Source organism: Bos indicus, chromosome 6 (genome assembly GCF_029378745.1).
Source record: "Bos indicus isolate NIAB-ARS_2022 breed Sahiwal x Tharparkar chromosome 6, NIAB-ARS_B.indTharparkar_mat_pri_1.0, whole genome shotgun sequence".
Taxonomy (NCBI): Eukaryota; Metazoa; Chordata; class Mammalia; order Artiodactyla; family Bovidae; genus Bos; species Bos indicus.
Genome location: NC_091765.1, coordinates 61,239,053 through 61,253,570, shown reverse-complemented (window position 1 = coordinate 61,253,570; position 14,518 = coordinate 61,239,053). Strand labels below are relative to the sequence as shown.

The 14,518-nt window shown below is 40.8% G+C and overlaps 1 protein-coding gene and 1 non-coding gene across 27 annotated transcripts in view; one reads left to right on the top strand and one right to left on the bottom strand.

Moving 5' to 3' along the window:
- LIMCH1 (LIM and calponin homology domains 1) overlaps nt 1-14,518 on the bottom strand; it is a 352,227-nt gene that overhangs the window by 29,867 nt on the left and 307,842 nt on the right. For all 26 annotated transcript variants that reach the window (XM_019962649.2, XM_019962653.2, XM_019962658.2 and 23 more), the window contains 2 exons: nt 2,149-2,239; nt 866-1,029 (listed from right to left, as the gene is read on the bottom strand). In XM_019962649.2, coding sequence (XP_019818208.2) covers nt 866-1,029; nt 2,149-2,239 — 255 coding nt within the window. The remainder of the gene's footprint in view (nt 1-865; nt 1,030-2,148; nt 2,240-14,518) is intronic.
- TRNAG-CCC (transfer RNA glycine (anticodon CCC)) lies at nt 6,841-6,912 on the top strand. Its single transcript has one exon. It is a non-coding gene; the product is annotated as a tRNA-Gly (tRNA).

Genomic DNA, 14,518 nt, shown 5'->3' with positions numbered 1-14,518 from the left:
CAGAAATGCTCAAAATAACCACTATGTAAAAGCTCAGCCTGTGTGCACTGATACTTGGATTTATAAAAGCAACACTCTCAAAGGAAGTCAGAAAATAAAAGCTGCTGCAACCACTGTCATCCTCTTGCCTTCTTTCTCTAAAAGATAACCATGCAATAGGGAAAGGAGAAATTCACACGGTGTGAAAAGCATTGGGTCCAAAGACCATTATGCCATTTGCTAATGAACTAGCTGAAATTCTTAAGCTGGGGTCCACAGAGAAGAATTCATGTGATTATATGTACTTTGTACCACTTGATACCAAGGAAAACTTGGTAATCCTGTTCATTTTATGGTTTAAACAATATTATTCTGAGAACACTGTTTGCAGATAGACAAAGGGTCCATGGTGCGTGTATGTACACACACACAGAGTTAAGAACCCTTGAAAACAATTTTTTCATAGTCCTTATAGAAGGGACTCGAGCGCTCCTTTGCGCCTTCTGCCAAGTGAGGACACAGCAAAAGGATGGCCGCCTATGAACCGGGAAGTGGATTCTTACCAGACACCAAATCCACGGGTGCCTTGGTCTCGGATCTCCCAGCTCTAGAACTGAGAGAAAAATTTCTGTTGTTTATAAGCCACCCAGACTATGGGTTTCTGTTATAGCAGCCCAAATGTCTATACAGACATCTTTCTACATACACTTATTTTTTTTCCCAATGAACATGTATTATATTTGCTTTAGGAAAGTATACATTTTAAAGATAGGAAAAAAGATCAGGAGAGAAATTAAACCTTCATTGTGAAGTGGTGCCGCGGCAGCAGCCGGCAGCAGCGTGAAGCCGCGAGAACTGCGGGCGTAACGACTTCAGTCCACCTCACCTTTTGTGACAGCACCAGCTCCACCTTCCCACTCATTTCATTTTCTGGCTTCTTCTGCTCTTTCTCTTCTGGCACCTCATTCTTCAGCTGAGGGCTGGGTGAAAGCTCCACAAAGGCCACGGTTGGGCTGGATCTGGTCACAGTTGTTGTAAAAAGCTGTGGCTCTGAAATGGAGTTACGTTCAGAAATGTAAAGGAGATTAAAGCTGCATAAAGGCTCGGTTCTGCCATACCACAAAGCACAATGAATACATGTCTTGTCCTGGGCAACCTGGAGTTGGATCACAGTGCGGTAAGAGGCACAGAAGAGCCTCGGATGCTGGGATTCTCTAGGCTTTTTCATGGTATTGTTTAAAAAGTCAAGCAACATATATCAAAGAATACCACTATGAAAATCTAAGTTCTGAATAAGAGTCCCAGTTTACATATGAATAACAATACATGAAACAAAATGCTGACACAGAATATTAAGAGGTGGGTTGGATGGGAGAACATTTACAGATAATTTCTATCTAAATTTCTATCCAAATGAATGGCAACCTGACTCCTCCTTTTGTATTTCAATACTCCTTTTTAACACCAAGTTTTCGTAACTGGAATGTGTTAAAGATTGTGCAGTTTATATAATGCAATGAAAATTGTGTTCTTGAATATATAAAGTGGGTGAAAAACTCACCATCTGAAGGGGCATATTGAAGTGTGGAGGTACAGTATAGTTTGCAAAAGTATATGCTAAAATGTTTAGTAATGACATTTCATTTAAGATGCTGTTTAAAAATAATTTGGTATTAAAGGAGGGTGAGAAGTTTTCATATTTTATCAAAAGAAAAATGTGTTTAAAATATTGAGAAATACTGCTTTAGGAAGAGTGAGTCTCTATGTGAACTTACGATTCATATTTGCCACCTTACCTTATTCTTTCAAATTATTCACCAGTTTTGCTGTTTCAGGATCTATTTTTATGATATATTTTAAATCTGTCGTATCTATTGCTATTACTGTGTTAAATATAACATTCAGTTTTTAGCATTACTTATTTTGAGAAATATAATCTCTTTGTAATGATGGAGATAAACTTTCAAAAATAAAATAAGGAAGCAAAGACACTCAAAGCCTTGCTTTTTTACAAGATAAATCATATGATCAGAATTTCCCCCAGGACGCCACTAGGTGACAGCACAACCACACCAGTTAGAGACTCACCTCATTCATTGCCTTTCTTATTTTCAATATAGTTTAAGAGTTACGATTGATCTTTAAAACTAGTCTGTTATAGAAACAAACCTGATGGGGCAACTTCTGTATTCCCTTTTTCTGCTTCTTCACCATCATTTTCATCTTCTCGACTGTTCGCTTCAGTTTCTTCAGTGGTGGCCTAAAAGAAAGATTTTCCCACCTTGAATATCCCTTTGAAGGTTCTAAAACGTGAAGGATTCCTTTCTGTTTTTTCAAGTAGTAATTTTCAGGCCAACAAGGCAGGCTGCCTGTATGAATCCAGTCTCTTCTATTCCCAAGGCAGCTTCAGGTGAAAGGCTGGTTTTGTCAGGAGACATTCCGCAAAGGAGAAGAGCAGTGCTGAAGCAGCAGCACCTCGTGCAGGCGCGAACCCCCACTACTCCAGCCTCCTCTGACTGCCTCCAATGCACATCCCCACTTCTTCCTTCACCACCGAATTCTCAAAATCGTGGATTCCACCCACTCACTCCCAAATGCCTTTAAAGTTGGCTTAGGGTCATATCACCAGTGAAAAAAACATATTTCAAGGTTGCAATTAACCTCTCAGTAGCTTGCCTTCAGCACAGACACCAGTGGCACTTAGCATTGTGCATTTTATTCCCAGAGTCCTCTCCCTTCCTGGGCTCTCAACGACTCTCTGTTACCTAAGTTCTGATCCCCATTCTCTCTCCCCTTCCTTCTCTTCCTCCCTTCCTCCTCCTCTTTTACTGGTTATTCCTTTTCTTCTCATTCAAATATGGGTTATTCCTAAAAACTTCAACTATTTTCCTCCATCAGGATCACCTTCAAATGCATCCAATTTTCCCATGAATTCATCACGGCATTCTCTACCCATTTGTGACTTGTACTTTTCATCTCCAGTCCCGAGCGTCCAATAGAGCTTCAGTTCAGCTGAGCTGACCATCAGCATCATGGTAAATGATGCTCCTCCTCCAAATCTGATACTTTCTGTTTATGGCATTTGTTTTCCCCAACATACAAATTAAACTTTGAAGTGTTTCTTGACTCATACCTTAAGAGGGTCCACCTTCTGTCAAGTCTAACACAACAGCCTTCATGTGCATCTCTTTCTGTTTCTACAACCAGGGCCCAAGGTTAGCCTTTCCTTCCTTGTTCTTCCACTAAGGTGACTCTTTGATTTGTTGTCTAACCACCTGGCACATCACCGTGATGCTCCTCTCCCTCATTAGTCCCTCAATTGTATCAGTTTTATGCTTGATGGAATTAATAACATTAAAAGAATGGGAAACAACCTAAATGACCAACAGTTGGCAAATGGTTGAATGAGTTACTGTATATCCGTAAAAGGAAACACCATGTAGTTGTAAAAGTGCTGAGCAATAGTTAATGATACGTGAAAACACTATCTAACGTTAAGTTAAAAAAATGTGACGTGTACATATAGTATGGTGCCTACATATATAAGATTTTATATATGCTATGTGTATGCGCAAACATACTTGCTAATAAGCATATGAAAATTATATAAAAGTAAGGAAATACACTAAAATGTTCATAGTGATTATCTTTAATGTTCTTAAATTTTGGATGACTTTTTCTTCTTTTAAAATGTATTGTCTGTATTCCAAAGTGTTCCATGATTACTGTTATATACTGCTTCTGTAATGAGAAAACAAAATCAGTGTAACTTTAAAGTACCTTCAGTTGGAAGCCAGTTGACTCTAGAGTGAATTCCAAAATTCCCCCAGTGATATTACAATAAATGAAAAATAAATAAAAGTCTGAATTAAATGTGGGCTAGAATATCTGTCAATAACCAAAGAGAATAAGTTAAAGACTACGGTGCTTTTTAGTAACAGTGTCTTATTGTAAAGGGCTAAAGTTCAATTTTACAAATTTCAAGAGGTTTTTAAGATAAAGAATAAAACTGGTTTCAGAAAAGGCATTATTAAATACTTTGTAAAATACGGCTATGGGTTCTCAAAAACCTATGAATTTATTGGTCTCTCACAAGTATACATATTTTACTCATAAATCAAAGTTTTTCTTTCAAGATACAAAAATGAAAGCCCTTTAAAGTTAATGCTTTGGTGGAAAGTGTTACTTAATTCTTTAAAAATAAAGAAGATTTATGCAAAGATGTAAGAATGGTTCAACATATGCAAGTTGATAAACGTGTATACCATGTTAATACAATGAAGATAAAAATCATATGATCATCTCAAAAGAAAAAGCACTTGACAAAATTCAACATCCTTTCATGATAAAAACTCTCAACAAATTAGGTATAGAAGAATGCTGTTTAGTTGCTCAGTTTATGTCTGACTTTTATGACCCCATGGACTATAGCCTGCCAGACTCTTCTGTCCATAGGATATTTCAGGTAAGAATACTAGAGTGCATTGCCATTTCCTTCTCCAGAGGATCTTACAGACCCAGGGATCAAACCTGCCTCTCTTGCACTGTAGGCAGATTCTTTACCACTGAGCCACCAGGGAAGCCGATAGAAGGATGTACCTCAACACAATAAAGGCCACAACTCACAAGCTCATAACTTACATTATACTTAATGGAAAAAAGCTGAAAGCTTTTCCTCTATGATCAGAGCAAGCCAAGGCTGCCCACTCTCACCACTTCTATTCAACACAGTACTGGAAGATCTAGCCAGAACAACTAGGCAAGAAAAAGAAATAAAAGGCATGCAAATTGGAAATGAAGAAGTAAAATTGTTCCTGTTTGCAGATGAAATGATCCTGTATACCAAAAACCCTAAAGACTTCCCTGCTCCCTCAGAATGTTAAAACTAAAAATGAAGTCAATAAAGCTGCAGGACACAAAATCAATACAGAACTATACAAAAATTAAATTTTAAAAAATCCTACTTACAATAGCATCAAAAAAATAAAATATTTAGGAATAAACTTAACCAAAAGGTAGAAGATATGTGTGCTGAAAATGATAAAACATTGATAAAAGAAATTGAAGACACAAATAAATGGAAAATTTTCTTGTATTCATCAATTGGAAGAATAATTGTTAAAATATCCACATTACCCAAAGCAATCTATAGATTTAATGCAATCTCTATCAAAATTCTAACAGAGTTTTGCATTTCTGTATTTTTCACAGAAATAGGAAAAAACAACTATAAAATTCATATGGAAATATGAAGGACCCAAAATAGCTAAAGCAATCTTGAATAAGAAGAAGAAAGCTGGAAGCATCACACATCTTGATTTCAAACTATATTACCAAGCTACATCAATCAAAACAGTTTGGTACTGGCCCAAAAGCAGACACATAGATCAATGGAATAGAACAGAGAGCCCAGAAATCAACCCACTCTTTTACAGTCAACTCTTTTTTGACAGAGACACCAAGAAAACAAAATGGGTAAAGAACAGTCTTTTCAATAAATGGCTTTGGAAACACTGGATATTGACATGCCAAAGAATGAAATTTTACACCATACGCCAAAATCAATGTCTAAATGGATTAAAGACTTAAAAGTAAGACCTGAAGCCACAAAACTCCTAGAAGAAAACAGGGGCAAACCTCCCTGGAACTGGTGTTGGCAATGATTTTTTAGATTTGACACCAAAAGCTCAGGCAATAAAAGCAAAAATAAAAAGTGGGACTACATCAAACTAAAACATTTCTGCACAGCAAAGGAAAGAATAAAATGAAAGGTCAATCTATAGAATGGAAGAAAATATTTACTAATCTTACATCCAATAGAGGATTGATATCCAAAATATATATGGAACTCTAACAACTCAACAGCAACCCCCCAATAACCCAATTTAAGAAATAGGAAAAGGACCTGAATGACAGTTTTCCAAAGATATACAAATGGCCAACTGAAGTCAGGTATATGAAAAGATGCTCAGCTTCACTAATCATCAAGTCCAAACCACAGTAAGACATCACCTCACACCTATTAGGGATCATTACTATCAAAAAAGTCAAAAGATGAAAAGTGTTGTTGAGAATGTGCAGTAAAGGGAACCACTGTGCACTGATGGTGGGCATGGAAATTGGTACAGCCATTATGGAAAACATTGGGAGGGGGTGGTTTCAAAAGTAAAAACAGAACGATCCTATGATTCAGCAATTTTACTTCTGGGTAAAGTAAGGGTACCCAAAGGAAATGAAATCAGTATCTCAAAGATATATCCTATTCCCATGTTCACTGTAGCATTATTGACAATAATCAAGATATGGAAACAATCAAGTGTAGATGGATACATAGATAAAGAAAGCATGAGTGTCTATATATATTATTCATATATTCAGATATATAAATATGAAATTATACACACATACAGTTTGTATATGTACACAAATACTAATATTATACACACATATATAGTGGGACATTATTGAGCCTTAAAAAAGAAGAAAATCGTGCCATTTGTGACAATATGGATGAACCTGGAGAACATTATGCTGAATGAAATAAGCCAGGCACAGAAAGACAAATATTGCATGATGTCAGTTATATGAGGAATCTAAAAAATTAGATGTATCTTACATCAATAAGACATATCCTGACTTAGAGATGCTCCAATGTGGCAAATATGCCCCTTGGAATCAATGAAATAAGATAATCCATGAAGACCTTTAGATACAATTTGTGATGCTATGATGCAAAGGAGACAAAGTCCTCAAGCACTTCTTCACTAAGGGTTATTTTACTAGCACACCTTACCCCAGTAATATTTTACTTATGCATGACTAACGCAGAACTTCGACTTTCAAGAATGCTTACGTGGGAATTCCCTGGTGATCCAGTGGCTAAGACTCTGCACTCCCAATGCAGGGGCCCAGGTTCAACCCCTGGTCAGGGAACTAGATTCCACCCACATGCTGCAAATAAGAGCTCGCATGCTGCAGTGAAGATCAAACATCCTGCATGCCACAACTGAGACCCCATGCAGCCCAGTAAATAAATAAATGTATAAAAAAGGATGCTCACACTTCTGGATGCAATTCTACGTGGCTTAACACTCAAATACTGAACTCTCAGATGACGCGGTTTATCTTCCCTTAAAATGGTGCTTTAAAGATTCTACACTTGTCACTGTAGCCACAATCAATATTTACTGGATTTTCCAGGTGTCAGCACTTGACATGGATTATCTTCTTTGGTCCTCAGAGCAAGCTGATAGAGGATCTGCAAGTATGATTCCCTTTATACAGGTGAGGAAGCTAAGGCCCAGGAGGCAAAGTGACTTCCCTGGAGTCACTCAGCTAGTAGGCAGGGGAGGTGGGAACCCTGCCCTGTGCTGGCCACCTCGATTCTCCGTCATCTGGGCTTGGAGTCACACCCACATCCAAGTTGTCCCCAGTATTTAGCGGATTCAATCCCTAGGTCGGGAAGATCCCCTGGAGGAGGGCACGGCAGCCTACTCCAGTATTCTTGCCTGGAGAATCCCACGGACAGAGGAGCCTGGCGGGCTACAATCCGTAGGGTTGCACAGTGTCAGACATAACTGAAGTGACTTCGCATGCTTGCACATTAAAAGGTTTTGAGCCATAAGAAGCAATCCAGAACCTGAGAGTCTCAAGTTTATTGCTGAAATGATTCAAACTGCCTTTTCCACATCTTTTCCTTCTCATCCATCCTACCTCGTTCTTTTCATTGTGCCTCTCGCCCATTTATTATGCAAAAGATGAGAACTCTCCGGAACCTCTCAGAAAAGGGGGCCAGTTTAGCCAACTCTCCACTTCCCAGGGTGGCTTGAGACTGAACCACTCCCAGCCATCACCTTGTCTCAGGGTTTTTCATTCAGTCCAGGTTCTGAAGGGGGCAGAGCCCAGCACAGTATCTGGCACACAGCAGACATGCAATCCATGTCAGGGAAGCACATGTTAGATGCATTATTTATGGGATTTATACTCTCAAGCTTGGTTTAAATGCATATTAGTCATAAAAATCAGGCTGTTACTAACAAAATACTCAGGATAAATTAAGAGAAAAAGCAAACTGCAGCACATTTTGAACTATAAGCCCCACAAAATATTTTATATACACTGAGAAAAAGAGGAGAAAGACATATTTTTGAAGAACCTTAATTTCTGAGTGGCTGGAGTAATAGGTAGTTTATATTTTCTTTACAGTTTTCCAAGTTCTGCAATATATACATTATATATATATACATGTAGACAGACTATAGGTACTCCAGATGGGTTAGTCTTTCAGTTGTGTCCGATTCTTTGTGAACACATGGACTGTAGCTCGCCAGGCTCCTCTGTCCATGGAATTCTCCAGGCAAGAATACTGAAGTGGGTTGCCATTTCCTTCTCCAGGGGATCTTCCTGATCCTGGGATCAAATCCGGGTCTCTTGCCTTACAGGCAGATTCTTTACGGCCTAAGCCACCAGGGAAGTCCTGGGTACTGAAGGGAGATCTCCAGAGCCAGTTTAACTCCTGCCAGGATACTCCATCCTAAAGGCTTGTTAATGTTGTACTCACATCATTACTTCAAAGGAAATGAGTTCAAAATTGACAGTTTTAACCAGTGCTGATAGACTCAGACTTGCCTGAAACACACCCGCCTCGCTGCAAACTGTGTTTTACGACCCACGCTTCCCTTTGGTTCCAGCTGAACAGAGGAGAAGCCTTCCCTTCTCCAATCGGTAAACTGTCTCAAGGATGAAAACAAGTAAATAAAAACAGATTCCCTGGACACGAATGAATGAGAGCACAGAAAGGTTGCAGGAGCCTAAGCCAGGAGTTGGCTTCCCCTTGACTGAGAACACCATCCAAGCTGGCTCTGGTGTTAGACGGAGCCCTGCGGCCATGGGTGGGAGGTGGCAGTTTCCTGGCTTGAGAGGGACATGGTCTGGCCACAGATTTACCTGACATCAGACTGCTTGTTTTAACAAGAAGCTTACTGGGGGACCAGCCCAGACAGCGGCTCTGTGGAACGAACTGGAAATACAAAGCAGGGGAGGAAGGATGGTCCTGAAACCCAGGGCTTGCGTGGTCCTCCTCCTAGGACGGAAGAGGTGCCAGAGCTTGGAACAACCATGCATCCTCTCTGTGTCAGAAGACGCGATGGCCGAGGTGGTCCCTCCCTGAGCTACTATTCAGTGACTCTGATGGATTTCCCGGCTCCAGTCTTGAATAATTTATCTGGACACAAGCCTGGAAAACCAGTTTATTTATGTCTTGGCACCAGGGCCCAGGTGCCACATATGCCACGCACGTGTTTTCCCCTTTTGCTTTTATGTTACCAAAGATCTATTTTCCCTGGACTAAAGAAGATCTACATGGAGAATCAGCCTTTCCATTTGTTAAGCTTTTTCTTTTTGCTTTAAACATTCCAGACCAAAAATTATCCAGGTCAGATGGGCTAGGTTTGATTTTTTTTTTTTTTTAATTTTCCCTAATGTATACTTTCTTGAAGCCTGGAAACACTCCTACACCCTAATAACTTTAATGACTTAAAAAGAGCATTAAATCTAATGCTCTTGCAACTACTTCTAGATGGAGAAAAACAGCTTCTGGAGAAATGTTTGTGACATTTGACATCTAAAAGGAATCTGCAGTTGGTCACAGTTTAAGGAAAACAGCACCTACTCAAATGCCTTCACCCTGCTCTCACTGCAAAATGAAACGTTTCAAGAAAGATCTGATTGTTTTCCTGGATCAGAAAACAGTAGTCAAGTACTGAATTTTCCAGAAGAAGGCCAAGAGCTTTGTCACGGTGGAAATAACAGATCTATTTCGTTTCTTAGTTTGAGAAACCCAGATGAAGTCGTTTAGATACCTGAGAGCTGAGGCTGGCAGTTGGTCCACGAGGCAGAACTGCCACAAATCTGGTGGGAGGGTGCCCGCCTGTGGGGAGGGTGTGCAGGACGTTGGTTGGGATGAGCTGTCAAGAGGGTGCTGACATGGTGGGAGTCCTGGGAGTCTCGGTGGCAGAGGAAGCCCGACTTGGGAAACAGTGAATAACAGGAGAAGCAAAAAAGAGCTGCAGGAAGAAGCCAGTGAACACCTGCCAGGGCAATCGTCTTTTGGAAAAAGCTGTTCAGGTCTGCAAGTCTCCTAGAGAATTACAGCTGAAGCTACTGGCGGGCTGAGTTGGAAGCTGACAAGGAACTCGCCTCCTGTGTTTGAAATTCACATCTGTTTAAGATGGTGATTTTGATGACTTGACTTTAGCCTGAAAAACTTTGTACCTATCACCCTTCCAGGCTTATGAAAAATATATGGTAACTTTCTTTTTCCCATTTGTTGAATGACAATGTTAAAACTAACTTAAGGGCACCTCCGTGAGTCATTGCGGCATCATGTTAAGTGCCCTATACACATGAATTCTCATCATAACCATCAGATGCCTATACTATTACCATCCTTATTTTAAATACAAACTGAGGTTCAGATGGGGTTTGAGCTTTGACTTAGTGCATGGGGTACTTAAGGTACTTTAAGAAAGGGTCATTTCTGGCACCATCAAGGCACAAAGAGGTTCCATTATAAGTATAATTCACAATGGATCAAGAAAACACTGAACTGTCTTTAAGGGAGACATAGAACATCTTTTGAGACATTTCTCTATAAGACCTTAGATTAGAAGATCTTCCAAATTCTTTTCCAGTCCTGGATTCTAAGAGTCTAGTATTCATGCTATGATATGATTTTCCTAGAGAAGCCAGGGTTTTTAAATTCAAAAAATAAAGTGAGAGTCAGATTTCCATTGGGAAATATCTCAGGGATAACTGGGAGGGCTCATGGGAGCCCCAACCTCTCTGGTTGCATGTACAGCACCTAGTCACTTTCATCAGCTCTTCGCCCTGTGATCCCTCTGTGGTCCTCTTATGGAGGACCATGCTGTCCATGCCTTTACTTCTGCTTGTCCCAATACGGAGGACAGCTTGTTTCCCTCCTCAACTCCAATCCAAATCCCACCAATTTCAAAATCAAAGTCTCATATGAAACCTTCCCAGCTAGACTAACCCTGACCAATAATGATCTTACTTTTTCTCTGCCACCTTACATCCCTCTAGTCTTCTCTCCCTATTGTTGCTGTTGTATCCCTATCATCTAGCACTTCATTAAATATTATCTTCTATACTTTGGGGGCAGGAGGAGAAGGGGATGACAGAGGGTGAGATGGCTGGATGGCATCACTGACTCGATGGACGTGAGTCTGAGTGAACTCCGGGAGTTGGTGATGGACAGGGAGGCCTGGCGTGCCGCGGTTCATGGGGTCGCAAAGAGGCGGACACGACTGAGCGACTAAACTGAACTGAACTGATACTTTCCCAGTTGCTTTATGTTAATTGCTTTCATGGTGAGTTTATGAGTTTCTTTTTCTATTTCAAAAGTTGGTCACAGGGATTTCCCTAGTGGCTCAGTGGTAAAGAATCCGCCTGCCAGTGCAGGAGACACGGATTCAATCTCTGATCTGGGATGATCCCACATGCTGCAGAGCAATTAAGCCTGTGGACCACAATTACTGAGCCTACGCTCTAGAGCCTGGGAGCCACGACGACTGAGCCCATGTGCTGCAATTACTGAAGCCCACATGACCTAGACCCTGTGCTCTGCAGTAAGAGAAGCCACCACAATGAGAAGCCTGTATCCCGCAACTAGAGAGTAGCCCCAGCTCTCTGCAACTCGAGAAAGCCCGAGCAACAACAAAGACCCAGGAGATCCAAAAATAAATAAATAAAAGTATTTTTTAAAAAGTTGGGCACAAAGCAGGTCATCCGTTCATTCATGCTTACCAGGTAACAGGCAGTCTCCGGCATGACAATGGCTATCGCAATTTCTTTACCTTAAAGGTGATTCAACTGAACGTGATCTGGAGTTTGTTGGCATCGACTGATATAACCAGAGTATTTAAAAATTAATAACAAGCCAAACTTAATTTAGGATCTATTTCTAAAGTAAGAGTCCATGGTCCTAAGAGTTTCAAACAAGAAAGATGAGGTGGAAGGAAACAGAAGAGACGACGTAATATACAAAGGTGGCCGTGCTGACCCAAGACGCACACTTGCACCCTGTCGCCCACTGGAGCCCAGCGGCCACCCTTCTCCGCTGCTTGGCCTCCTGGCCTGAATTAATGCTCCTGCCTACTACTGCGATGCCCTTTGAACGGTTCCAGCTCGCCCTGAAGGAACTGTGGCATTTTAGTGGTGGGGGAGGCTACTCCTCTGTAAAGAGTGTATCTGTGGGGAATGCAGTTTTGGGAAGAAAGACACTATTTAAAAGGAAGAACACTATTCCTTTGACAGCCCCACGGAGCAGGGCAAATGAATTAGAAACAGCACATCAAGTCCAAGCTGGTAAAAAGCCCTGGGAGGCTGTGAAGTGCAGCCCCCTGTTTTAAGCTGGTCACCATATTTTTGTCATGACCAATGAATTCTACCATCTCAGAGGGAATATACTGGCTGAAACACAGTCAAGAAGTGCTTTTCTTGGAATATGGAGAAGGAAGGGAAATGAGGAGGAGGTTTACTGGAGAAGAGATTCTTTCAAAATACCTCTTAGGATAACATATGCTGAATGGAAAACTTTATGTGTCATAAATTATAAGTGAGTATGAAGTGTGTTTTAGCCAAAACTTCATGTAGGGCAGCTAACAACTTGGCTTGTAGCCTAATAGGTATATACATGGAGTTATCTACCCAGAAAATCATGCAATACCCCTGTCATAGCTAATTCAAGAGCTTAAGTACTAGGTGGTGGTTTGGCACTAAGTCGTGTCCGACTGTCGTGACCCCATGGACTGTAGCCCTCCAGGCTCCTCTGTCCATGGGATTTTCCATGCAAGAATACTGGAGTGGGTTGTCATTTCCTTCTCCAGGGGAATCAATCAAACTCAGGTCTTATGCACTGCAGACAGAATCTTTACCGACTGAGCCACCAGGAAATAAGGTAGATAAATGCTATAACCTCTTCAGAACCACTATGGTTTAACAAACTAGAGCTCACTCCTAACTGGGCAGTTTTTTCCTGAGTAAGAGGCTCTCAGGCTCTTCCATGAGTTGAGACCTTTATCCTGAGGCTTCCCAGGATCAGGATGGTTTCCAGAAAAAAGTCCACAAGGCCACATTTTGTTGGGTACTTTCCTGGTTATACTGTATAAACTCCTGAAATAACACAATTTCTTTCAGATCATCTAATTCTGCCTCTCTTGTAACAAGATACTTTTGGGACAATGTAACCAGTTGTGACATTGTTCAATCCATCTTCTCTTTGCCATTAGCAAGTGAAGCAGGATAACTACTATTAAAGTGGAAAATGCCTGGCAGTAAGAGGGAATAGGCTATTTTCTTTTTATGTTGCTCATTGTAAAAATAAGAAAATAAGTAATTACTGAGAACGAGTAATTTTTTGAGGGAGGTTTAGTAAAACCCCAAAACCAACAAACAAAACTCCCTTCTCTTCTGTTTATGATTCCATACAGGATGGGTAAAGCTTTCTTCCCCAAAGGGTTAGATGCTTTGAACAAGAGAGATTAGTTGGTATAGGAAGTTTAGGCCTTATACTATCTGGTTTCTTCCATTTTTCCTTTACCTTCTATTGGGAAAAAATCTATCAGGTCAAGGGCAGGGTGACCTGCCAAATTGACAACAAAATGGTCAGAGGGCAGAAGTGTAAAGGTAGAAAATGTACACATGCCTGACTGTAGAACCTTGGGATTTGTTCCTATAATTAATCTACTGTGCCTGACTAAGCCCTGTGTGCCTCTGTTACGGGATCAGCGTGGCTCCCACACTGTTGCTTCTCCAAAGAACAGGAACAGAGAGCTGTTCAACAGCATGTGCAAAGGGCCTGTGGCCTGACAGACACAGTAGCCAGAATGAGTCAGGGAAGGGCATTTATGAAGGGAACTTAGAAAACAGGCCTCCCAAGTGGCTCAGTGGTAAAGAATCCACCTGCCAATGCAGGAGACGTGGGTTTAATCTCTGGTGAAGGAAGATCTCTCAGAGAAGGAAACAGAAGCCCACTCCAGTATTCCTGCCTGAGAAATCCCAAGGACAGAGGAGCCTAGCAGGGTACAGTCCATGGGGTCACAAAAGAGTTGGACACAAGTGAGTGACTGAGCACTTTTAGGAAACACTCACCATTAAAAGTGCAGCAAAAGAGAAACAAGAACAGAATTATTAACTGCCCCAGAAAAGCAATCCCACCACTGTAATGTCTAATTAATCTGGGGGAACTCCTCATTTAAATTTAAGAGCACAAAGTTCATGTTATATTCGGCCAGCAAAGTTCCCACACTCCTAGCAAAACTCAACATTCCCTCTCACGATAACTTGTAAAAACTCTTCAGAGGTGGTCACATTTATGCAAATGAAAGGTGAAAATAAATTCCAGGTGGAGGGATTCAGCCTCTGCCTGGATCACAAAACCTTGCTCCTAGAGACCAGCAAACATGTTGCCATGGTGAGGAAGTTATTTTGGTCTACTCTAATTTGAATCTCTTTCTAGGGC